A 25,799-nucleotide genomic window follows, 5' to 3' on the forward strand; every position below is an offset into this window, starting at 1 on the left:
ACAAACCTGCCCCCACACAACCGACGAGTCAGCTCCCGCCTACTCAAGCCCTTTGAAGGGGGCCATTTCTGGAGGAACCATCGCCTTGAAAGGAGTCCTCCTCAGCCCCCAGGACAGCCCCCGAGGGAAGGTCCCAGGAAACCTGCCAGCTGACAGCCCCAAGGAGCAGCGCGAACGCGGCCTGTGGGCCTGGGGTGGCTCAGGCCCCACGGGCAGAGCAGAGGCAGGAGGAAAGGCCGCGGCTGTGTCTCCCGAGGGCATCCGGTCGGCTCCCCGACAAGGACCAGGCCCCACAGAGCACGTGGGAGGATAGTTCCTGCTGCGTCTGTGGCCTACTCGGGAAGGTGTCCCCACATCCCGCAGCGCCGACCAAGAGCCCCAGTCTGGTCTCCCCGACGGGGCTGAGCAGCCGGCAGACTCACACACACACAAACACACACGAAGCGAGAGCACAAGCATGGGTGTGCAAGAGAGATGAAGGCCAGGGCCCCCGCGCCCCCCTCGGCAGCAGCCGGCCCAGAACCCACTCCCCGGGCCCAGCACAAGGAAGCAGAGCCCACGCAGCAGCAGCAAGAGGAGAGTGGGTGGCCTGCGTCCCGCTTGCCCCATGCTGCTCCCCAAGTGTGGAGACGCAGGGCCGGGCGCCGCGGGTTCACCCTTCTTTTTCAAACGATTTTTTTTATTGGAGTTCAGTTTGCTGTCATGTAGCATAACACCCAGTGCTCATCCCAACAACTGCCTCCCTCAGTTCCAATCACCCAGTCACCCCAACCCCCCACCCACTTCCCTTCCACTACCCCTTGTTCTTTTCCCACAGTTAGGTGTCTCTCATGTTTTGTCACCCTCTCCGATATTTTCACTCCTTTTCTCTCCTTTCCCTTTATTCCCTGTCATTAATTTTTATATTCCCCAAATGAATGAGACCATGTAATGTTTGTCCTTCTCCCATTGACTTATTTCACTCAACATAATACCCTCTAGGTCCCTCCACGTCGAAGCAAATAGGGGGTATTTGTCATTTCTATTGGCTGAGTAATACTCCATTACATAGGTAGAACACATCTTCTTTATGCATTCATCTGTCGGTGGGCACCGAGGCTCCTTCCACAGTGTGGCTATTGTGGACATTGCCGCTGTAATCATCGGGGTGCAGGTGTCCCGGCGTTTCACTGCGTCCGTATCTTTGGGGTAAATCCCCAGCAGTGGAATTGCTGGGTCGCACGGCAGCTCTATTTTGAAGTCTTTGAGGAAGCCCCACCCACACAGTTTTCCAGAGTGGCTGCACCAGTTCACATTCCCACCAGCAGTGCAGGAGGGTTCCCCTTTCTCCACATCCTCTCCAACATTTGTGGTTTCCTGTCTGGCTAATGTTCACCATTCTCACTGGTGTGAGGTGGTATCTCATTGTGCTTCTGAGTTGTGTTTCCCTGATGGCCAGTGATGCGGAGCATTGTCTCATGTGCTTGGTGGCCACGTCTATGTCTTCCTCTGTGACATTTCTGTTCATGTCTTTTGCCCATTTCATGATTGGATTGTTGGTTTCTTTGCTGTAGAGTAGAATGAGTTCTTTAGAGATCTTGGACACTGGCCCTTTATCTGACGGTCATTTACAAATATCTTCTCCCATTCTGTGGGTTGTCTTTTAGTTTTGTTGAGCATTTCTGTTGTTGTGCGGAAGCTCCTCATCTTGATGAAGTCCCAGTGATTCATTTTGGCTCTTGTTTCCCTGGCCTTCATGGATGTATCTTGCAAGAAGTTGCTCTGGCCACGTTCCAGAAGGGTGTTGCCTGTGTTCTCCTCTCGGATTTTGATGGCTTCCTGTCTCACATTTAGATCTTTCATCCATTTTGAGTTTCTCTTTGTGTTCGGTGGTGTGAGAGAATGGTCCAGTTTCATTCCTCTGCGTGTGGCTGTCCAATGTTCCCAGCAGCATTTATTGAAGAGACTGTCTTTGTTCCGGTGGATGGTGTTTCTTGCTTTGTCGAATATTAGTTGACCATAGAGTTGAGGGTCCACTTGTGGATTCTCCGTTCTGTTCCATTGACCTATGTGTCTGTTTTTGTGCCAGGACCACACTGTCTTGATGAGCACAGCTTTGTAGTACAACTTGACATCCAGCATTGTGATGCCCCGGCTCTGGTTTTCTTTTTTCATATTCCCCTGGCTACTTGGGGTCTTTTCTGATTCCACACTAATCTTCAGATGATTTGTTCCAACTCTCTGAAGAAAGGCCATGGAATTTCGATAGGGATTGCGTTCCATGTGTAAATTGCCCTGGGTCACGTGGACATTTTCAATATATATATATATGAATTCTTCCAATCCAGGAGCATGGAATCGTTTTCCATGTCTCTGTGTCTTCCTCAGTTTCTTTCAGACGTGCTCTGTAGTTTTTTGGGTAGGGATCCTTTACCTCTCTGGTTAGGTGTATTCCTAGGTATCTCATGCTTTTGGGTGCAATTGTCAATGGGACTGACTCCTTAATTTCCCTTTCTTCAGTCTCAATTTTACTATATAGAAATGCCACTGATTTCTGGGCATTGATTTCGTATCCTGCCACGCTGCCGAATTTCCTGTATGAGTTCTAGCAATCTTGGGGTGGAGTCTTGGGTTTTCTAGGTACAGTATCATGTCATCTGCGAAGAGGGAGAGTTTGACCTCTTCTTTGCCAATTTGAATGCCTTTTATTTCTTTTTGCTGCCTGATTGCTGAAGCTAGGACTTGTAGTAGTATGTTGAGTAGCCGTGGTGAGAGTGTACGTCCCTGTCGTGTTCCTGATCTTAGGGGAAAGGCTCCCAGCGTTTTCCCCTATTTGCTATGGGCTTTTCATAGATGGCTTTGAAGATGCTGAGGAATGTTCCGTCTATTACTACAGCGTCAAGAGTTTTGATCAGGAATGGATGCTGTATTTTGTCAAATGCTTTCTCTGCATGTATTGAGAGGATCATCTGGTTCTTGTTTTTTCTCTTGTTGATGTGATCCATCCCATTGACTGCTTTACGAGTGTTGAACCAGCCTTGCATCCCAGGGATAAATCCACTTGGTCATGGCGAGTAATCTTCTTTATGTACTGTTGGATCCTGTCGGCTCGTATCTTGAGAATGTTTGCATCCGTGTTCTTTGGGGATATCGGTCTGTAATTCTCCTTTTTGGTGGGGTCTTTGTCTGGTTTTGGAATTAAGGTGATGCTGGCCTCATAGAACGAGTTTGGAAGTATGAATGGACCTATAGTACCACGATGTATAATTTAAAAGCATCAGAGTCAATTTTGTACAAAGTTAACTTACCCTTTATTACAAATAAAATTCATGAAGCAATTATAGAGGTTTATGAAAAACACAAAATACAGAAACAGCACAATGAAAAGGGCGGGGAAGGCTTCAGTTGTGCTGCAGCCATCACGAGCTGCTGCTCGGGGGCCGAGGCTGGTGGCTCCACTGAGGCAGGTGACAGCTCCGGCCCTTCGATGAACTCGAGATGAACTCGAGAGCCAGCACCGGGACCTGCTCCTCCTTCTGGGGTGGCCAAGAAGCAGGTGGCTCCTCCAGATCGGGACAGTGAATCAGAGGTATGACCACCAGGTACCTTGGCTTGACCTCAGCAGCCAGCATCTTGGCCCAGGCCTAGCTGTCAGCACCAGCAGCCGGGACCGGCTCGATCACCTCAGGCCCAGGAGCTTCAGCAGGCCCCACAGTCGGCCTCGGGCGGGCTCTTGCTGCGGTGGTTCAGGGTGTTCCTCGGGGTCCGAAGCGGGTTGCTCCCCTGAGTGAGGCGGCTGCTCTGGCACATCGATGACCTCCATAGCAGGTGGTGGGGCCCGTTCGGCCTCCAGGGCTCCCAAGGGTGCAGGTGGCTCTACCAGGTCAGGACAGGGATTCAGAGGTCTGACCACCACGTGTCTCGTCTTGAACACAGCAGCTGGCATCCCGGCTCGGGCCAAGCCCTCAGCACCAGCAGCCGGGACCGGCTCGATCACCTCAATCCCAGGAGCCTCAGCAGGCTCTACTGTCGGCCTGGGGCGGGCTCTTGCCGCGGTGGTTCAGGGTGTTGCTCGGGGTCCGAAGCCCGTTGCTCCCCTGAGTGAGGTGGCTGCTCCGCCACATCGATGACCTCGATCGCCGGTGGTGGGGCCCGTTCGGCCTCCAGGGCTCCCAAGGGTGCAGGTGGCTCTTCCAGCTCAGGCCAGGGATTCAGAGGTCTAACCACCACGGGTCTTACCTTGTACACAGCAGCTGACGTCAGGCCTCGGGCCGAGCACTCAGCTCCCCCAGCCGGGACCAGCTCCTTCCCCTGAGCCCTGGAAGGTGCAGCAGGCCCCACAGTCGGGGCTCGGGTGGGCTCTTGCGGTGGTTCAGGTTGTTGCTCGGAGTCCGAAGCCGGTTGCTCCACTGGCACATCGATGACCTCCATAGCCGGTGGTGGGGCCCGTTCGGCCTCCAGGGCTCCCAAGGGTGCAGGTGGCTCTTCCAGCTCAGGCCAGGGATTCAGAGGTGTGACCGCCACGTGTCTTACCTTGTACACAGCAGCTGACGTCAGGCCTCGGGCCGAGCGCTCAGCTCCAGCAGCTGGGACCAGCTCCATCCCCTGAGACCCTGAAGGTGCAGCAGGCCCCACCGTCGAAGCCCTGGCATGCTCTTGGGGTGGTTCAGGGTGTTGCTTGGGGTCCGCAGACAGAGTATCATCTCCAAGAAGACAAAGTATCATCACCAGGATGGACTTTCCACGTCCCTCTCAAATCAAGGACACGCTTCCCACCGCTCAACGTGTGTGAGTGCAAGAGCCCTGGGAGGTCTCCCCAAACTGCAGTCCATGGGGATGGGGTGTGAGCCTATCCAGTGCTCCCGGCCCAGCAGCATGGAGGCTTGATCTGTGTGGCCCACCCTGTCCCCAACTCAGCCACCCCAGTCCTCCTCACCTCCACCCTCAAACTCCACTTGATGGAGTTTTACAAAACGGCAAAGGTAACGCTCCACACGACAGTCGAGCACTGAGCCTGGCACATATTGCCCTGTGAATTTCAGCAGCTTGGTCAGGGCAGGAAATTCTGGGGGATCGTGGAAGTCCTCCTCATAGTAGTCCAGCCAGATGGTCAGGAAGGAGGTCAAGGCGCTGGGGAGGGACAGGTGGGCATAGGCGTCAGAAGACAGGGCTCCTCACACAGAGGTGTCCCGGGGAAGCCCTGCAGGAACCGGGGCCCTCGGCCTCCAGCGTGGGGCTGTCGGAGGCCAGTGCTGCTCCTTGTCCACCTGCCACCTGGCGGTCCTACCTGCCACAGCCCTGCTCACTGAGGAGGGGCTGGCACGAAGCCTCTGTGCATGGGAGCCCATGACCAGCAGTGTGACCATCACTGTCTTTCCCGGGGAACCTTCCCTCCTGTGGGTCTGCCCAGCCTCACTCACGAGGGGCCCCCAGGGGGTGTCCTTCCACTGACTCTAATCTCCCACGGGCGGGGGTCGTCTGGTCCCTGAGCCCTCACTGGCTCTCCTGAGCACCTGCCGTGCACCCGGGTCCAGGTGCCACCAGATTGGTGAGTGCGATGCTCCCCACACCCTCTGCTCTGGGTCCCAGGTGTGGGTCAGACAGAGGGTTGGGAGAATGGGCATGGAGGAGGTCCCTTTGGCGTCCCAGTGCTCTCCCACAAAGCCCGCACCCCACCCACGGCTCTCCTTTGCTCTTTCCCTGACGGGGCCTCAGACCTCTACCCTGTCACAGGAATTGAAGATGTGTGCGATGAGGGGTCCAGCAGAACCCTCCGACCCACAGCCCCCTCGTGGCCCTCCTGGAGAGGGAAGGCTCCCCTGCATGAGCCAGAGCTCACTCACATTTCCCACTGGTCCCGGATTCCTTCCTTCTTGCAGGAAGCTACGATGCATCGATATCTAGAGGAGGGCGGGGGGCATCACATGAATCGTCCTGTGGACCCAACCTCTCCTCATAGGTGCTGTCACCCTCTGAACCCCAACTAGTCCAGAACCCTGGGGGGCCGTCAGCTCTGTGCATTGGGCCACGGGCAGCTCCTGGAGAAGTACCTGCACCCGCTGGCACTTTCTGAATGATTAAGGAATGAAAGGGCTTCAGCCAGGCCCATGGCAGATATCCAAGTGGGCCTGGGTGCCCAGGTGTCCCCGGGGACCCCTACTCCACTCCAAATGCCCCAGGATACAGATCCCAGGTGGACTCCGTTTCAATGGCAAAAGAGGCCAGCTCAAGACCCTGGTGACAGTGGGGAGGCGGCACAGGCTTTGTCATGGGGAGAGAACGAAGACTGCTGAGCACAAGCACAGCCCCTCTAGCCGACCTGCCACAGGCCAGGCCCCGGGGGCTGCCCTACAGGACCCGACTAGGCCCTGTGTGACTCTACTCCAGTCGGAGCAGCAGCCCCAGGGGCCAGGAAGTTCAGCCACGTTCCCCAAGACTCCCAACCAGTAGGTATCCCATCCCCCTGGGCTGTGGAGGGTCAGGGAGCTCACTTTGCAAACAGCAGGTCCAGCACCTCTTCAGGGGTGCCATACTCTTCCACGACGTTTAAAAATTCAAATAGGGACAGATTGTGCAAGCGCAGCAAGGCAGGCACCAGTTCTTCTACCTCCTGCTGCAGCCGCTCCCTCCGGCTGGGGGTGGTCGGGCAGATCCGATTCCTTTTCAGGGCTGAGGCCCTTTCAGCCTGAGGTGGGATAGAGGGGACGTGCAGCCTGCACTGTAGCCTCCAGACCACCTGGGAGTTGGAGCGCAGGCCAAAGCCTGAGCTCTCAGTGGCTGCGGGGGATGGGGGGGGCAGAAGTGCCCACAGCAGGAACACGGAGCTTGAGGCCTACAGCTCAGTCACTTAGCATCTGACTCTGGGTTGTGGCTCAGGTCATGGTCTCAGCATCCTGAGATCCCGCCCCTGGCAGGCTCTGCCCTTGGGGCAGAGTGTGCTTGAGGAGACTGTGTCTCCCTCTTCTGCTCCCTGCTCTCTGTCTGTCTCTTAAACGGACAAGCTATCCAGTAAAGAAATAATCTTAGAGGATAAATTAAAAAAAAATATGGATCAATGCAAGGATCTCAAGTGGGAGGGGTCAGTATCCCAGGGCCGCTTGTCAGCTGAGTATTGACAGCACCGCCCTGCATTAACGGCTTCACCCCTTGAATTTGACCACACGTCCCTGTCTCCAGGTGCCCACATGGAGACCTTTCCTTGGGTGGGAGGGCCCAGGGCCTGAGGGTTGCAGGATGTTCAGCGCCGTACTGTGATTTGGCAACAGAAGGGAATCGCATCGAAGTCCGGCATCAGTGAAGGGCTCAGTGGCTGTGGGAACCAACTGGCCTTCTGACATGTTGTGCAGCACACGAGGCCCCTGTGCCTGACCCCGGGAGGGGGGGCAGGGATGCGCTCCTTCAAAACCTAACTGCAGAGCGATAGACATAGTACAGTGAGCCCCGTGTCCCTTTGGGGAAAAGTCTCCCAACTCACCAGGACCATTCTCCAGCCTTGGAGAAGGTAGGAAAGGACGTCAGGCCAATGGGGCCTCCTGGGAGCACCAGTTAGGAGAAAGCATAGCACAGTGCAAACTACTGGAGACCGCGTGCGATGAGACATGGTGTGTCTCTTTTTCAAAAATTTTCCTGGGCAGCCCGGGTGGCTCAGTGGTTTAGCACTGCCTTCAGCTCAGGGCGTGATCCTGGGGACCCAGGATCCAGTCCCACATCAGGCTCCCTGCATGGAGCCCGCTTATCCCTCTGCTTGTGTCTCTGCCTCTCTCTCTCTGTCTCTCGTGAATAAATAAATAAAATCTTTAAAAAGAGTTAATTATAAAAAAAAGTTGTTATTCATTCATGACACACACACACACAGAGAGGGGGGGGACAGACACACAGAGGTAGAAGCAGTCCCCATGCAGAGAGCCCGAGGTGGGACTTGATCCCGGGTCTCCAGCATCAGGGCCTGGGCAGAAGGCAGGCGCTAAACCACTGGGCGACCAGGCATCCCCTGAAGGCTCTATTCTGATATTCCTACAATTCTGTGCACAGGGACTCTGCATGCATCTGGCCCAGGCAGGGGCAGGGCCATGGGGGCACGTTTGGGGAGGAGGGGAATCCAGACTCCTGTCGCAGCAGAAGTCTAGGGGGTAGCGCAGGGGAGCAGAGGCTGGCTTCTGGGACCCGGGGCCCTTCCTACTGCATCGGGGCCCTGGGTGTCGGGTGGCCCCAGCCGCTGCACTCACCTTGAACTCTTGCAGGCCTCCGTAAGATGTGTTGGGCTCCTTCCAGATCACCACCAGGGTGTCGGGGATGTCCTCTTCCTCCTGCCTCTGCCGCCTCCCGTTGTCCCATGTGCAGCTCTGTATGTCCCGTGTGGAGCTCTGTATGTCCCGTGTGGAGCTCTGTATGTCCTGTGTGGAGCTCTGTATGTCCCGTGTGGAGCTCTGTAAAGACAGTGTGGGGCAGCCAGGCAGGAGGCCTCAGCGCCCGGTCTGGCCGCCTCGGTCGGGCCGCACACCCAGCTGACTCCATTGCAGACACACCACAGCACAGCGGGCACACACCTCCCCCAAGGAGAGCAAAGGGATGCGGATGCAGGGCCTTGGGTTAACTCCGAGTCGGGTAAGAGGGCACCTCAGGAATCCTGTTTCCACCCTGCCCACCGTGACCTCAGGGTGACCCTGAAGGGATCACCGGGGAACCTGCTGCCCTGCACGGTCCTCCATCCTGGATGCGACCTCCCCACACATCCCTGGTTCCCTGAAGAGGAGGGGATGGGGCTGCCCCGGATGGCTGGCACAGGTGGCCTGGCCTGGCCTGGCCTGCTCTGTATTACCCTACGGCGCCTCCTGAAAAACTCCCTGAGGCGTTGAGTTTGACGGTGGCACCAACGTCTCCAGCATTCGAAGCAGCCGCATCCCTGGGGTTCCTGGGGTTCGTCGGAACTGGGAAAGTGATTAGGGAACATCTTTCAGTAGCAGAAGTCTCCTGAAAGTGAGCCTGAGGTGGGGCTGCACTAGAATGTGGGGGCCCGGGTGCAGGGTTCCAAGTTCTGTTGGCCTCTGTTGTGAAAGAAGTGACCTCACTGCCTGGGACCCCCTCCCTGAGTCCACTCCTAGAGGAAGCTTCAGGAGCAGCGCTCCGGGCTGCCGATGGTCCCCCCCCCGCCGCGCGCAATGGGCTGTGTGCACACAGTGACACAAGCGCACCCCTCTCCACAGGCCCCAGGGAAGGGCTGTGTGCAGCCAGGGCCCCAGCCTGGAAACGCACCTGGGGTCAGACACAACTTTCCATTCTTCCCAGGTTTCCACCCCAGAGAAGCCTTTGTGCCCATCGGGGATGGTCTTCCTTGCATGTGGGTTAGGGATTATCCTAGCAGGTGCTTCCTCCAGACGTCCCCAGGCCACTGTGGTATCATATCTATGATATTCGGGGCGGGTGTCCCATGCCGGAAATACCTCCCACCACATGTTCTTCCTTGGTGTGTACATGCGTCCTGGCCCACAAGGTCCCTGTGTGCACACACGTGGGCACCGGTACCATGATTCTGGAGGCCCAGAAGATGACAGTGCCACCAGAGCAGGGATGGGCAATAGCCTCCCAAGATCCTAGGCTCCTGAATCCAAGGCAAACCCTACAGTAGGTGTGGGAGTCTTGGCGTAGAAGGTTTGAGGCCGTCCTTATCCTGAAACCCTGCAGCCCCGGGCTGATCGCTGGGAGAACGTCCTGACGCCCAGGACACGGGTGAGGCTTGGCGGTGGCGTCTGGTGCCATCCCAGGGCCCCAGGCCTGGGGACAGGGGACGTTGGGAGAGGGCTCCCTGTCCTTGGCCTGCATGGGCGTCCTGGCCTGCCTGCCCACTGGGGACGATGGGGACGGTGGGGCAAGAGCCCGGAGAGAGCCCAGGGCTGCCTGCTGGCAGGAGGCTTGGCGAGCATGGCTGAGGAACGCAGGCCAGCTGACTCCCAGGGGCCCGGCCCTCGGCTCCCTCGAGGGGGCGTCTGCCTCCGGCCATCTGGCTCCGGCTCCCCAACACCAGCAGAGGACAGGCCGCCACCGGCCCGACCTTCCCGCGGGACACCCGGGAGCTCCTTTCCACAGGCAAGGAGCCCGGCAGGGTCCTAACAGGTGGCTGCCACGGTCCCCCAGAGAGCTGAGTGGTCAGAACCGGACGTCCCTGTGGCCAGCTTGCAGTCCACGGGGGAGCCCCAGGGGGCCGGGCAGGCGCCCTGTCCTCTGACGTGGGACGTGGGTGGGGTTACAGGAGGCGGGAGCTGAGGGCTCTCACGGTGAATTCTCAGGTCAACGTGTAGCACCGGAGAACACCCGGAGGGGTCGGTCCTTCTGGGCAGACGGAGGGCAGCATGAGCAGAAGCCGGGGGATGTGCTCTCAGTGGGGCTGCAGTCGCCCGTGGGCCCAGGGCGCCCGCGCCACTCCCCGTGTGATCACAGCCACGCTTCTTACTGCTTGTGTTCATTCTGGAAAAGGTCATCGTTTTTCGTGAAGTTTGCAACTTCCGTTCATGTGTAGCAGGCTTGCTGTCCCCTCTGAACGAACGCGTGAATGCGTTTTGGAGAGCGTCTCCGTCGTATCTCGTGGTCACACCCGTGGACCTGAGCCACTCGCGGGAAGGAGTTTTGTGAGGCCGTCTGCTATTTTAGGGACGTTGAGGGGAGTTTTACGGAAGTGTCCGAGGATGATCACAGCCGAGAGCGGCGGGTCAGCGTGTGACAGGTGCTAGGAAGTCTGCCCCCGGGCGACGGCGAGGTGGGTGCGACACTCTTATTGTTGCAAAGTGCCAGAGTGGCAGTTCTGAGATGACCCTGGGTGGCGAGGTCAGGGTGCAGACCCTGGTGCGCCCCTTGCGGCTCGGGCCCCGGCAGGTGACTCTTCATGCATAGCCGCCCACACATCCCGTGGAGGCCAGTCGTGAGGACTCAGGTGTGTGCACCTGCCCTTCAGGGGCCGGTGTCGGGGGTGTCTGGCACGATGCACAGGGGCCAGCAGGTGACGGTCTGAGGTAGTGGTCAGGAGGGAAGCAGTGCTGGTCCCCATGGAAGAGAGAGCTGGCTCCAGGCTGGGGCTGTGTGGGTGTGCCAGCTGGGCCGCGGGGCGGGCAGAGTGGGGCCCTGCGTGGGAACCGGGCTGAGTGCAGGTGTAGGGCCGGGTGGGTGCCCCAGGGTGCCCTGACCACAGCCCTGCGGGCCGCTCACCTTCCTGAGGCTGCCCTGGGCTCCCAGGGGTCCCCTGCCTGTTGTGCTGCACGCTCTGTGGTCTCTGGCACCTGGTGGTGAAAGTGCAGGTGCCCAGGCCCCGGGCGGGTCACTAACCTGGGATTTCTCCTGTCGCCCCCCCTCCCCCTCCAGGAGAACCACTGTCGCCACATGAAGATCCTCGGAGACTGTTATTACTGCGTGTCCGGCCTCACCCAGCCGAAGACCAACCATGCCCACTGCTGCGTGGAGATGGCCCTGGACATGATCGATACCATCACGTGAGTGCCCCACGGCGACCGTCCCCGCGGCGACCGCCCCCGCGCTGTCCCGTCCACTCTCCGAGAGCCAGGCCGCATGGCGAGGCGCGTGTGCCTCTGGGACCCCCTCCTCTGCATTTTGCTGGGACGGCATTTCTTCAACCGTGGCCATCCAGGGCATTGTCGGGATGGCGTTAGTGGGGCGGGAAGAAATACGCTTTGTCGCATAGCCTGGCCGGGCATCCAGGGAGTCAGCCGGGTTCCGCTTGAAGGAATTGCCCGTGCTCAGCCTTGCGCGCCTTGGCATCCAGGTGTCCCGTGCCGAGGGGCCTTCGAGGGAACAGGTGCGCGTCACCTGGACACCGCGGGCCGGCCGTGTCCACTTCTCAGCCAGCCTATCTCGTCCCATCAGGCAGCAGGATGAAGAGTTAGGGACCCTTGGTCGGGGTAGGAACGGCGTGGGGCTGGGAGGCTGCGCTGGTGGCTGTAGCACCCCTGTGCCCACGTCTCAGCAGCTCAGAGGGGTGGGTGCAGCCCCGCAGGGCGGGCTTAATTCACAGGGAGCGCTGTCAGCATCCACACTCGGAGCTGAGAAGTGGCGGCAGCAGCGTTGTCTGGGGAACAAGAAAGGGGAGAGAGAGAGATGCAAACGAGGAGGCTCCGAAGTGTGGACGAGTGTGGAGGTGCGGCTTCCCGGAGCCGGGCAGCGCCCTCGGGGACAGGGTGGGGGCTCTGCGGGCAGTGGGTCCCTGTGCCAGTGGTGGCGGGTCTGCGCCCGCACCAGGGTTGGGGGCGGGAGAGGCCCCGGTGAGGCCAGCGTGCATCCAGACACTGGAGCCTCTGCCCTCGAGGGGGAGCTGCGCTGGGGCAAGCGGGCAGGGCCAGGCAGGAAGCACAGGTGCGTCTCCCAGAGGGTTCCGAGGCTCCCCCTCGCGACGGCATCTTCTCGTGTCCCCGGCCACGTCCCAGCCATCAGAGCTCCGGGCACCATGTGCCACGAATACGCCTGCGATTCACATCGCGTCCTTTGTCAGCATGTGACGTATGCCCTGTCGCGCGTCACCCCTCGTGTCACAGCCCGTGCTGTCTTATGTGACGTCGCATGGGGCTCACGCCCAGCAGTTCTCACGTCGCGGCCACATCAGTTTGGAGCATGGCCTGGATCACGTCCTGTGTCGTTCTGGGACCTCCTGGGCCAAAGTGAGGTTGTGCAGGGGGAGGTGCGGGGAGGCAGGTGTCCACTCCGTCGTCAGCCAGTCAGGGGCGTGTCCCCAGCAGGGCCTCGCCAGGCTGCCGCCAACGGCTCGTGCCGTTGATGTCCCTGAGGGCGGTACACTGGCCGCCCCTGCTGGAAGCCTCCTGGGGGGACCTGGTGCCCCCGCTGCCCCCAGGGCTCCTTGGGTGGAAAGGCGCCCGGAGGCGTGCCTGGGACGCCTGGCTGCTCACGCGGGCTCTGGGCCTGCCCTGGTGCACCCCACCATCGCCGCACCTGGGCAGCCTCGGAGGGATTTCTGTGACGATCTCTTGGCTGCCCCAGCCCGGAGTTCTGCACCTCCCCTCGGTGTGGCTGCTTCTGTGCCATGTGGAGAGGTTGATCGGCCACCTGTCTGCCCCTGCTCCGTTCACTCTGGGCAGTGGGGGCCCCTTGGCTGTGTCTCCTGTCCGCTGAGGCTGAGCTCCAGGCTCCCCGACCCTGTCGGCCCTGAGACCCCGCCTTGGCTTCGGAGGCCGCCCACCCCGGGGCCAGTGGGCATCTTCCTTGGCCTCCAGGGCTGCCGTCTGCATCGGCTCCATATCCCCAGAGGCTTCCATGGCCTCCTGAGATTCCGGGGCCCGGTCTCTGTCTCCACAAACTGGGAGCATGGGCTGGGCGCCGTCCCGGTTGTGGACAGGGGCGAGGGCCACCAGAGCCACAGCTCGGAGCCGGCCTCCTGCCCACGATGAGCCCCTCTTCCCTTCTCTGGGGGCCCCAGCGCAGGGTGCCGCCTGTGTGCGTCTGCCACATGGTGGGCCTCACGCAGGGACGGGCTCCTGGGGGGCCACTCCTGGCCTGCCGGTGGCCTCCCTCACCTGCCGCACCGCCCCCGTCTGACACAGAAACGTGCACAAACGTGTGTATTTGTGTTTAGCCTGGAACTCTGTAAGCACGAACCTTGCCCGAGAAGAAGCGAGTAGCAGTGGCCAGGGTGGGTGTCTGGCCTCTGGCCGGGCTGTGTGCTGCTGTGCGTTGGGCCCGCGGCACCCGGGGAGGACGGCGGCTTCCTTCTGGGCAGGGCCTGTCAGTCTTCTCCCTCGGAGCCCCGAAGGCGCAGCATCCCTGAGGCCCCGCCGCGGCCCGGATGGCTAGAGTGAGCTGTGGGCGACCGGCAGGAAGGTGGTGCTTGCAGACGCCCCTCGACCGCCGTCGGCTCCGCGGCCTGGCTCCAGCTGGGGGTCCTCGGCACACGGGGGAGACCCAGAGCCGGGGGCTGGTTTGGGTCGGTTGTAGGATTCTTAGAGTATCTGCTGCAGACCCTGTGTGCAGTTCCAGGGTGCTCAGGGTTGGGGATGCTGCTCCCTCGCCCTGAGGGTGTTGCCTCTCTGGCAGTACACCCAGTCGGGGTGCAAACGCGAAAGTCCCTGGACTTGTGAGCTCAGGACAGGCGTGTGAGGGGCTGGGTGTTTGCTGCCCCTGCATGAACACGGTCACGGTTATGGACGGCCTCTCCTCAAGGGCAGGTGGGTGCAGGCCCTGGCCGCCAGGGTTCTGAGCTCTCCTGAGGCTAGGGGGTGGTGGTGGGGGGGTGGCGGGAGGACATGTGTGTTCCTGGTGCAGCGGGTGGGGGCGATCTTGTGCTCCACTCCATGGGAGGCAGGTTCGCGTCGGAGTAACAGGCGGGAATGTTGGCACACTCTGTGTTCAAGACCGTGCAGGGCACTGATGTGGAAGCAGAGGCCCAGGGCTCCCTCCTTGCGGGGTGGGCGCCGCTGCTGGGGTTGGGGGCTCTCCAGTCGGGCCAGCCCTCGTCCTCTGCTGGGTCCCCATCAGCCGGAGCCTCAGTGCCCCCCCTCCACGGCTCCTCTGCCCCGGCCCCTGAGGCTACAGAGCGTCGGGTCGCACAGCCACCAGCAAGCGGGTGCCGCTGTGGTGCCAAGGAGACATTAGCCGGACACGCTTTGCCCCGGCTCTGGTGTTTGGGGTTACGTCTCCGTGAGACCTTCCCTGACGCGCCTTTTACTGAGAAGTGAGTGTCTCGGTGACTGCATCTGTTGGCAGATGTTTGAGGCAGAGCTTTCCAGAGCAGGTGAGGGTGTGTGGGTTGTGGGATTTGGTGGGCGGCTGGCTGGGGTGCTGCGTGCCGCAAGTGGGTCCCCGCCTCCCCGTCCCTGGGCCCCTTCCTGGCTGCAGAGGCGGAAATGTTAAAAACGCTCAAATGGACCGTGTCCTGCTTTTCTCATTCAGGTTTCTCTGTCTTCCTTTCTGTTTGCAAATTTCCAAACAAAAAAACAAAACAGTTAAAAATAACCCAACCCAAATTTTAACCTCATTTTGTTTGTCTTGGGGCCTCTCGTTGGAGGTTGGGAAACGAGTGATAAAGTTAAAATTGAGAGAAACTACGTTCATCACGTGTAAAAGTCAATAGGTATCGAGGACACATCCATTCAGACTCCCAAGTAACCCGTGGTGGCACGCGGACTTCTGGACGTGCACCGGGCGCCCCGGACCCGACGCGAAACACTGGTTCTGGGGGCTGGGCCCTCGGTGGGCACAAGGGGGCGCGATGATTGGCGCCCCGCCACAGAAGGCTGGGCCAAGGGGGACGTGGTCCTCACGGGCTGGGGGAGGGGGTTCCTGCAAGGGCAACTGGCACCCAAAGGCCCTGGAGATGGGCCCTGGGGGATGGAGGTGAGGGCCTGGGAGGACTCCCTGGAGGCTGCGTCTCAGCTGGGCCAAGTCGTACTAGGAAGAAGGTGGGCGCACAGGAATCAACCGCAATTTTGAAGCAGGAGGGAGGTTGGTCTCTGAGCTCACGGGCCCCCTGCTGTGCTGGGCGGGTGGGGGTCTGCCCCGGGCTGGGCGCTGGTGGGTTTGGCTCCAGGGTGGCGGCCTGGTGGCCCTGCATGTCTGTGGTTTTCCTTGGGGAGACTTGCTAACCACGCGGCCACCTTGTCCTGGGCCATTGCTCGGACTCCTGGTGTGGTTGGGCTTTGCTGCTCATGTGGAAGGCCCATTGGACACACCTGCCATGGGGGCCACCTGTGGACAGACCAGGGTGGCAGAGGGGCTGGTCACCTGGCTCAGCGCTCCCTCTGGCACCTGACTGTGGCCATGCGTCCCAGAGCCGGGCGGGGACCCCATGCTCCCACCTGTCCGGGCTCCCTCACGGGTGTACACGAGGGCCCAGGTCATGCCCGTGACCTGTTTCTTGCAGGTCAGTGGCCGAGACCACTGAGGTGGACCTGAGCATGCATGTGGGGCTGCACACCGGCAGGATCCTCTGCGGGGTCCTCGGCCTGCGCAAGTGGTAGTACGACGTGCGGTCCAACGACGTGACCTTGGCCAACGTCATGGAGGCCGCTGGCCTGCCCAGGTGAGTCAAGGGGAGGCGATGCGCTCCCGGCCAAAGGACTGGTGCACGTGCTTCTCGGAGCCACCTGGGAGGGGCCTGCGGGGGGCCCCCAAGACCCCCGGCCTCTGCCGGAGCCGCAGTGGAGAGAGAGGAGGTCCGAGGCTCGCACCGCCTGGTGCTGTCGCTTCTCTCTGCTTGTCCCTTGCCAGACTGGAGGAGCCACGGGGGCAGATTGTGTCCCCCGTTCAGCATCGTCGTAGGAACCCGCCACCGCTTGGCCAGTTGGCTGCCAAATGGGAACAGGGTATCCCCCCCCCAGCCGCCCCTGCCTCTGAGCCCCGCCTGCACACTCCAGGCCGCCTCCCGCTTCAGCCTCCGTGCACTCCGGGCACAGCTTGCTGAGCGTCGGCCAGTGGCCCTCCAGTCACCAGAGGCCACCAGAGGCCAGGCCTGGGCAGTGCCCCCAGGGGCTCCTGATGTCCACAGCGGGAGGAGCCCCCCACCCCCCCCCCCGTGTTTGCTGAGCGAATGCGTGAGCTGCGTGTGCCTTGTTGGCCGGGCGAGAGTCCGCAGGCACATCTCAGTCCTGGCTGGGGGCGGACCCGAGATTGGACAGGGAGGGAGGTGGCCAGCGCCAGGTGTGAGCAGTCGGGGCTGGCGCCACTGCAGGGGGCTCCTCTCCCCGAGATCTGGGGGCCCAGTGTGTCTGCGCGGCGTGGGAGCATCGGGCTCAGGAATCCCGAATGGAATCTGGAACCAAGGCTGGGCCTTGGGAGCTGCGTAGGACGTGGAAGGCCAGCTGGTGAGGATAGGAGAGTCGGGACTTCCCCAGGGTAGGGCCGCAGAGGGGGCCGGCCCTGGTTGGCTGCGGGTCTTGTCAGCGTCTTGTGCCGGGTCCCTGCGGTCTTTATTTTAGTTTTTGTTTTGAATTTCGCGAGCGTGAATCTAAAAAGGACTTTGTGCTTTTATCCACGAAGGTACGTGTTGACTATTGCAAAATGTATTTAAGCTGCCTTTTTTCTTTTAAAAAGATTTTATTTATTTGAGAGAGAGCAAGAAAGCACAATTTCGGGGATGGGCAGAGGGAGTGGGAGAAGCAGACTCCTTGCCGAGCGGGGAGCCTGACGTGGGACTCGGTCCCTGGACCCTGAGATCATGACCTGAGCTGCCCAGGTTCCCCCAAAGAGATTTAAAATAAAATTTCTAGTAACAAAACAGCGTAAAACCTATGTGAATAACCTAGAACTTAAAGTACCTAAAAAAGACACAAGGACGTGTCAATACTTGTTATTTAATATAATAAATAACAACATATAAACTTAAAAAATACATAACATAGTAAGGATTTAATGCAGTAAAAATATCAAATTAATCCCTTCATTCCAGTGCCAGAGTCACAGCGTGGGGCACAGGGTGGCAGGTGTGGTTGTTTTTCACTGAAAGACAGTAGTTTTTGTTTCTTTTAATTTTGGCAGCTTCGACCTGGGAGAGGAAGCCTGGGCATAGCTGAGATGTGTGGAGGGGGGGCCTGGGTGGGAAGCCAGCGGCACCAGGGCGCGCAGCCCATTCTGTGCTGTGACCGTTCCTGCGACCCGAACCAACTCTAAGAAACGCCTGTGTTCACAGTAATATGTTTTATTGTCCAGTGTTTTCCCGGATGCCTGACCCTCCAGATCCACAACGTCTTGTGTATTTTCATAGTGGTCTTGATCTACTCCATGGCCCAAGGATGTGTGGTGAGCATGTCCACAGGCGGCAGGGTGTAGCAGGGGGAGCCCCGCGAGGTGTGCGGGGCTGAGGGGGGCTGACTCCGGGTGAAGGGACACCCAGCCCCTCCCCAGTGCACAGTAGAAGCTGAGGCAGGAGTCAGGGCAGGGGGTGGGGCGCTGAGTACCAGGAGGGAGGCAGGGCCGCAGTGACAATAGGGGAGCCTGAGAGGGCACGGGTGGTGTGGGGGGGCGAGGGGGTCTCTTGCTTCTTCCAGCATACACTGGGGGGAGCCTTGAGGGCAGAGCAAGGGGCGGTCGGGCGGCACCTGGGGGCATCCCCTCCTTCCCACAGGAACCTCTAGCAGCAGGTGGGCGGTGCAGGTGGGGCTGAGGGCAGCTGGTCCTGAGCCCCAGTCTCCCTGCCACCCCTGCCCCTGTCTCAACACCCCTGCCCCTCCACCCCTGCTCTTCTGCCCCTGCCCCCTCTGCCCCTGCCCCCTCCACTCCTGCCCCTGCTGCCTCCACTCCCCACCATCCCCTCCACCCCTGCCTCTTCTTGACCCTGTGTCCCCTCTGCCCCTGTCTCTTCCACCCCTGCCTCCTCTGCTCCCTCCCACCCCCGCCCCTTCTCCCCTGTCCCCTCTACCCCTGCTTGCTCTGGCCCTGCTTTCTCTGCTCCTCCTCCCCCTTCACCCCCGCCCCCTACGCCCCCTCCCCCTCCCCCTCCACCCCTGCCCCCTCCACCCCTCCACCCCCTCCAGGTGGGCTGTCTGCCCTGGGCCTGGAGCTCCAGCCCCAACAGGACCCTGGTGGTCCTGACGCCCGGTGGCCAGAGCGCACTGCTGCCCGCTGTACCCTGCGAGTCTGCGCCCACTCCCTGCTCTGCGGCCTGGTGGGCACGCTCCTACTGGCCATCTTCCGGCGAGTGTCCTCCCTGCCCAAAATGATCCTACTCCTCGTGCTCACTGCGTCCTACATCCTGGTCCTGGAGCTCAGCAGCTACACCCGGGCCTCAGGGTAGGTGCGCTGCTGCCGTGCCCCCTGGACGCACATGTCGGGCGCTGCCTGATTCCGCGGCTTCTCCGTGTGTCCATTTGGCCAACGAGGCCTCGGTTTGGACGGGAAGTGCTGCAGCCGGGCAGGTGGCAGGTGCTGCAGACTGGTCTGCCCCGGGGGCACGTGGATGGGTCTTGGGCCCTCTGTACTGAAGAGGTTTACCTCCTCCCCTCCCCCACCTCCCCTTGGGGCAACGCGGTGTCCGGGCTCAGCTTCGAGCCCATCATGGCCATCCTGCTGTTCTCTTGCACGCTGGCCCTGCACGCCCGGCAGGTGGACGTCAAACTGTGGCTGGACTAGCTTTGGACGGCACAGGCAAGAGGCCCTCCGTGTGCTCCACGGAGCGTGGGGTGCGGCAAAGGAGCCCCTGGGGAGGGGCCGTGCGGGTGGGGGGGCTAGTGCTGGGGCAGGACGGGGACCAGGGGAAGCTGAGCACAGCCACATGAGCCCCGCCTGACAGGCACAGGAGTTTGGTGGCATCCTGAGCAGTGAGCTCCCCATCCCCAGAGGGGTCTGGCAGTAGGGCTGCTGCGCAGAGTGGCTCAGCCTTTGCTGCGCTGCACGGGACAGTGGGTCTCCCCAGGGTCATGGGAGTGTACAGAAAACGCTGACTCTTGCACCGCCCACCCATGTTAGTAGGTGTGCGGGTGCAGGTATGCGAGCTGTCGGCCCCGAGCCCGGGGAGGGTGGGGATGACTACCGGATGCGTGGGCTGTGCACCTGCCAGGTGACCAGCACACCGGTGCACGTCTGGGCCAGCCGGGCATGCGCGAGGTGCCCCCCTCGTCCCCTGCTGTGTCCCTCGGCTCTGGATGGGGAGGCCTTCCGGCCTGCTGGACAAGTCCACCTGTGCCACTTGCAGACGTCTGGACCCTGGGTGGAGAGCCTCCCTTGGCTTCCCCGGCTAGAAGTGGGCAGGGGGCGCGCCCTAGAACAGAGATGGTGGATGCGAGCTCTCGGGAGCTTTCTAATCCTGATGTATTACAAAGCCGCTCTCTATCATCCGAGGCATTTAATTGTGTCTGGTCTTCATGGCAGCCCTGCCCAGGGCATGAGCCTGCAGGTGGGGAGCAGGGCAGCGATGTGAGGTGCTCGGGCCCGGGCAGCTGGTACATGGCCCAGCGGGGAGGAGCCAGGGTCTGAGTGGTGTCCGGAGCAGGGGGGCAGTCGCCTCATCCTGGGAGCCCCGTGTCCAGCCTGGGGTCCCCCTGGGGGCCAGGATGCAGGGAGAGCCAGTGTTCGATGCCAGACAGGTGGAGCCCAGAGGATTGGGGGGTGAGGTCGCCCTCGCCGAAGAAGACCATGGGCTGCAGAGACCAGCACGGACACCTGGAAGTGATGTTTGGTGGCCGTGTGGGCGTCCTGTGGCCTGGTCCGGGTGACACATAAAACCTCCAGCCTGGGTGAGGATACAGTGACTAGTTCCCCACCAGGACGGGCTTGGCGGCGGGCCTGGCGCGCAATAAGCTCTCAGTGCGGCTGGCTGGCCTCCGGACGCCGCCTTGTTCATCTCTTGGGACGCTCCACCCGCAGGAGGCCAGTCTGATACTTCTCTGGTTTTGTTAACCTGGGAAAGACAGGTCCCGGCTAAGGATGTCCGGGCAGGACGCGTGTTCGGGACCATGAAGGGTGATCCTGTTCCTCCGGGTAGACAGAGGAGGGAAGACCCGTGTGCGTGCGCGTTTGCGTACCTGAGTACATAGGTGGTCTGCACACACGTCCGTATGCCGGGGAACAACATAGCCTAATTATTCTTTTCTGCGTAACACCGCACTGAGGTTAAAACCGCTCTCTTCACGCTTCATTCCTGTAAAGTATGCGGTTCAGTGGTTTCCAGTGTATTTACCGACTTGGGCTGCCGTCGCAATGGTCAGTGTTAGAGCATCTTCACGTTCCCAGAGAGCCCTGTCCCCAGCAGCGGTCACTCCCTATGTCTGCCGCCCCATCCCCGTGGATGCGTGCTTCTGCTCACTGCTCATTGCCCATCCCGTGTCTACTCTGGGCAGCCCACGCCCCCGAGTCCTGGGGAGACCCCTGATCTGAGGGGCTTGCTGCCTGGTGCCGTCTTCACCGTACACCTGGATTCTGGGTTCTGGGTGGGCAGAGGCCCTGGAATGCTGAGCCCTCTGGACCCCTGTCCAAGGGGCTGGGACGCCCTAGGGGGCGGGTGTACAGTGTTGGCTGGAGTCTCCCTGCAGACCGGGGAACGCACCCGATGCTGGCTCTGTCCCAGAAGGGACTTGAGCTGCCACCGTCATCCCACGTGAGGGCCCGATCACAACCTGGATTGGGTGGGTCAGGGGTAGGACCCTCAGCTCACCTGAGATGGGCTGGTCTAGGGCCACTGCAGGTGCCCCGAGGCAGGCCACCAGACAAGACTCAGGGCCTTCAGCCAAGGGACCCGGCCGGCCCTCTGTGACCGTGCTGGGAGGGGTCCAGCCGCGTTCTCCCTGCGCCTGCTGATGCTCCGCCCTAGCCAAGCCCAGAGGTGTCAGGTCGGAGCCGCTTCCAGACAGGCGGCCACATACGTGGGCTCCCAGAAGGGAGACCCGACCGCTGCTGTTTGCCACCGCCTCACCAGGTGATGGAGCACAGCGTCTCTCGTGGGCTGTGCCAGGGGACTCAGGGGACCCTTGTCTGGCTGCAGCTGGCTGTCCAGGGGCACGGGGCTGGCTGGTCCCTAGAGGTGCCCAACCCGCGGTCAGCTGGCCCGTCTGGTTTCAGGTCTTTAGTTGCGATTAGCTACTGAGCTTGAGGAGAGCAGTCAGGGTGTGCTGGAGAGTCGGGTTGGCCTGGCGTGTGCGCATCTGGCTTCCGGCTTGTTCACCAGGCACCTGCCATGCGGCCAGCGCCACAGGCAGAGGCTGCGGTGCCCCGTCTGGGTTGGCAGGCGCTCTTCTTGGTGCCCCTTTAGATGTTGTAAGCCCAGTGTTTGGGCCTGCCCTGGGGTTCCCCACTGACAACACCCCGGGCCCCCACCTCTCGGTGAGTTTTCCGGGGAGCTCAGTGGCAGGGAGACCCTCCACGTGTCACTGGGAAGGGGTGCCTACATGCGATGCACTGACATATTTTCCCAAGGATGTGTAACAGGAAAGGCCACCTCACCTTCCTGTAAACCCAGCAAAACAAGGACATTTCTCGACTTTTCCCGCTTGCCCTGTGGGTCCATAAGCCTGTCACGCAGACATCACGGTGTCTCACACCGTTGTGGAACGGTCAGGCCAGGCCTGGGGGCTAATTATTTTCAGACCCCGGGTGGTCACAGGAGCCTGCATGCTTGAGCTTCCTCCTCCTTTGTGGCCACTGCAATGCCTGTGTTCCAGAGCCGTGTTTCCTTTGGATTCCGCAGACAATCAGGACGCCGACCTCAGTTTGGATGATAGTAGGGCAACTTGTTCCTGCACAGGGAATGCCTGTCTCGGGAGGGTGATTCCCATCGGTGGTGGCGCCATAGTGGCAGGACTCGGAGGGAAGGTGGCCTGGCTGCGGCTTGCCTGTCATGCGGGTACGGTTCTGTGAGTTGTTGGATTCGCTTTGCCAAAATGTGGTAAGGGGATTTGTGTCGGCGCTCATGAATAATGTAGTTCTCTCATTGTCTTTTATTCATTCATTCATTCATTCATTTATTTCTGTAAATTTATTTTTTATTGGTGTTCAGTTTGCCAACATATAGGTTGTTCTCTCATTTTCTAGGCCAGACAAGGCTTTGAGGTCAGAGCGAAGCAGGCCTCACCAGTGGGGACCTGTTCCTTCCTTTGCGGGTTTCTGGAAGAGTTCGTAGAATTGGTACCATTTCTTCCTCAGACGTTCTGGGTAGTGAAGCCCTTCGGCTTGGATTTGTATGTCTGTCTTTAGAGTAGGAAGGTTTTAACTAAAATGAGCTTCTCTAAAGATAAAGGGCCATAAGGCTTTCCTTCTTTTTTTTCTTTTTTGAGGTAGCTTTTGGAATTTATGTCATTGCCTGAACGTTGTTCATTCGATTATCACAAACTTGTTTTTACTATTCCCTTCTTACCCACTTTACCATTTGTAGGATTTGTGGTGACATCCCCTCTCTCCTGATGTAGGATTGTGTAGACTCTTTTTTTTTTTTTTATCAATGTGACTGGAAGTTGATACATTTTATTCATCTCAAGAAATAGCTTTTGGTCTTTTTGCCTTTCTCTGTTATTTTGAGTTTCCAATTTCATTGAATTCTACTCTGATTTTTATTTTCTTCTGATAACTTTGGGGTTAATTTACTCATGTTCTCTAGTTTCTCAGGATGATTTGTACTTTCTCTAACTCAGGGGTTTTAGTGTACATTTTCCTCCAAGTCCTGCTTAATTCACAAATTTTGACATTAAATGTTATTTCATTATCCTTTGGCTCAGAGATCTTTGTTGCTGTTGCTGTTGTTGTTGTTGTTATTGTTCTTCTTCTTTCTTCTTTCTTCTTCCCATGAGTTATGAAGACATACATTCTTTTGTTGAAGATTTCCCAGGGACCTTTCTGTTACTCACTTCTCCTTAGTTATACTGTGGTCAGAGATTATGCCTTGAATTCTTTTAGATTTCTTGAGAAAGAGGGGCACGTGGGTGGCTCGGTTAAGCTACTGAACTGATTCTTGAGAATTCTATCATCCTTGTCCAATTTTGTGGCTGTTGGATGGTGTGGGTTTTTTAAATTTATTTAAATTTTTAAATTTTTTTATTTTTTTTGATGGTGTGTTTCATGAATGCCAATGAGGCCACCCTGGCCGAGGATGCTCATAGGTCTTCTATGCCCAAATGGACTTTATGCCCAAATATTCTACCAATTTTTGAGAGAATGATGTTGAAATCTCCCGTTGTACCCGTAGACAGAATTTTGTGTGGTTCTACCAATTTTTCCTTTATGTATTTTGGCAATTCATTATTAGGTGCATAATAAATGTTTAGGATGAGGATGTCCTCTTGGTAATTTGAAACCTTTGTCCCCTTTATTACTATGGAAAGAGCTGCTTTTCCCAGGTAATGTCCTTGGCTCTGCAGTATACTTTACATGATATTATATAGGTAATCCTGCTCCCTTTATATATTTTTCATCATTTTACTTTTAACTTATTTATGTATTTTTACCTAAGGTGGGTTTCTCATAAGCAAAACGCAATTGGACCAACATACAATTGGACCTTGCCTTCTTTTTTTTTTAAATTTTTTTTTAATTTTTATTTATTTATGATAGTCACAGAGAGATAGAGAGAGAGGCAGAGACACAGGCAGAGGGAGAAGCAGGCTCCATGCACCGGGAGCCCGACGTGGGATTTGATCCCGGGTCTCCAGGATCGCGCCCTGGGCCAAAGGCAGGCGCCAAACCGCTGCGCCACCCAGGGATCCCCTGGACCTTGCCTTCTTATCCAACTTATAAATCTCTGCTTTTTAAATTGAGCTGTTCAGACCATTTATAAGTAATATGATTATTGATGCATTGGATTTTAATTTTTATCTTGCTGTCTCCTATTTGTCATGTCTGCCCATCTGTTCTTTGTGGTTTTTTTCCCCTCTTTTTCTGCCTGCTTTGGATTAAATATTTTTGTTATTCTATTAAAATATATAACAGCATTTAATGTTCCATTTGTAATGAGTATTGATTACTTTATTAATAGTAGTAATTCATTTGTCTCTCTTGCTCTCCCTCTTTTTTTTCTCTTCCTCTTTTTGTTAGCTACATTCTTTGTTGTATTATTGCTTTAGGTTTCAAGTTTTTATATAAATTCGATGGCTAACATATAGCTATTATTACTTTCAAGGGTACTTTTTAGTGATCCATCACTTACACATAATGCTCAGTGCTCATCACAGGTGCCCTCCTTAATACCCACTCCCTCTCTCCCCTCGCCTCAGCAACTGTCAGCGTGTTCTCTGTAGTTAAAAATCTGTTTCCTGGGGATCCCTGGGTGGCGCAGCGGTTTGGCGCCTGCCTTTGGCCCAGGGCACGATCCTGGAGACCCGGGATCGAATCCCATATCAGGCTCCCGGTGCATGGAGCCTGCTTCTCCCTCCGCCTGTGTCTCTGCCTCTCTCTCTCTCTGTGACTATCATAAATAAATAAAAAAATTAAAAAAAAATCTGTTTCCTGCTTTGCGTCTCTCTCTTTTCTCTCCCTGTGTTCATCTGTTTCATTTCTTAAATTCCATACATGACTGAAATTATATGGTGTTTGTCTTTCTCTGACTGACTTATTTCACTTAGCATAATACGCTCTAGCTCCAACCAGGATGTTGCAAATGGCAAGATTTCATTCTTTTTTGATGGCCAAGTAGTATTCCATTGTATGTATAGACCACATCTTTTTTGTTTTTGTTTTTACGTTTGTTTTTATTAAAATTCAATTTTCCACCATATAGTATAACATCCAGTGGTTGTCCAACCAAGTGCCCTCCACAGTCACCCAGTTACCCCATCCCCCCACCCACCTCCCGTTCTGCAACCCTTTGTTTCCCAGAGTTAGGAATCTCTCACGGTTTGTCTCCCTCTCTAATTTTTCTCGCTCAGTTCCCCTCCTTTTCCTTATAATCCCTTTCACTATTTCTTACATTCCACGTATGAGTGAAACCATATGATGATTGTTTCTGCAGTTGACTTTTTCACTCATCATAATACCTTCCAGTTCCTGGAGGGTATTATGCTGAGTGCAGTAAGTCAATCGGAGAAGGACAAACCGTGTATGTCCTCATTCATTTGGGGAATATAAATAATAGTGAAAGGGAATATAAAGGAAGGGAGAAGAAATGTGTGGGAAATATCAGGAAGGGAGACAGAACATAAAGACTCCTAACTCTGGGAAACGAACTAGCGGTGGTGGAAGGGGAGGAGGGCGTGGGGTGGGGTGAAGGGTGATGGGCACTGAGGGGGACACTTGACGGGATGAGCACTGGGTGTTATTCTGTATATTGGTAAACTGAACACCAATAAAAATTAATTTATTAAAAGAATAATAAAAAAATAAAATAAAAAAAATACCTTCCAGTTCCATCCACATCAAAGCAAATGGTGGGTATTTGTCCTTTCTGATGGCGGAATAATATT

The 25,799-nt window shown here is 57.7% G+C and overlaps 1 protein-coding gene across 1 annotated transcript in view; it reads left to right on the plus strand.

Annotated features, from left to right (window-relative positions):
• The window catches only part of LOC140599794 (adenylate cyclase type 1-like), a 240,582-nt gene that overhangs the window by 151,626 nt on the left and 63,157 nt on the right, over nt 1-25,799 (plus strand). Inside the window, exons 4-5 of the mRNA XM_072765022.1 lie at nt 11,329-11,456; nt 15,848-16,006. Of these exons, the coding sequence (XP_072621123.1) occupies nt 11,329-11,456; nt 15,848-15,944 (225 nt within the window). The 3' untranslated portion in view covers nt 15,945-16,006. The remainder of the gene's footprint in view (nt 1-11,328; nt 11,457-15,847; nt 16,007-25,799) is intronic.

The sequence above is a fragment of the Vulpes vulpes genome, chromosome 7 (assembly GCF_048418805.1).
Source record: "Vulpes vulpes isolate BD-2025 chromosome 7, VulVul3, whole genome shotgun sequence".
Classification (NCBI taxonomy): domain Eukaryota; kingdom Metazoa; phylum Chordata; class Mammalia; order Carnivora; family Canidae; genus Vulpes; species Vulpes vulpes.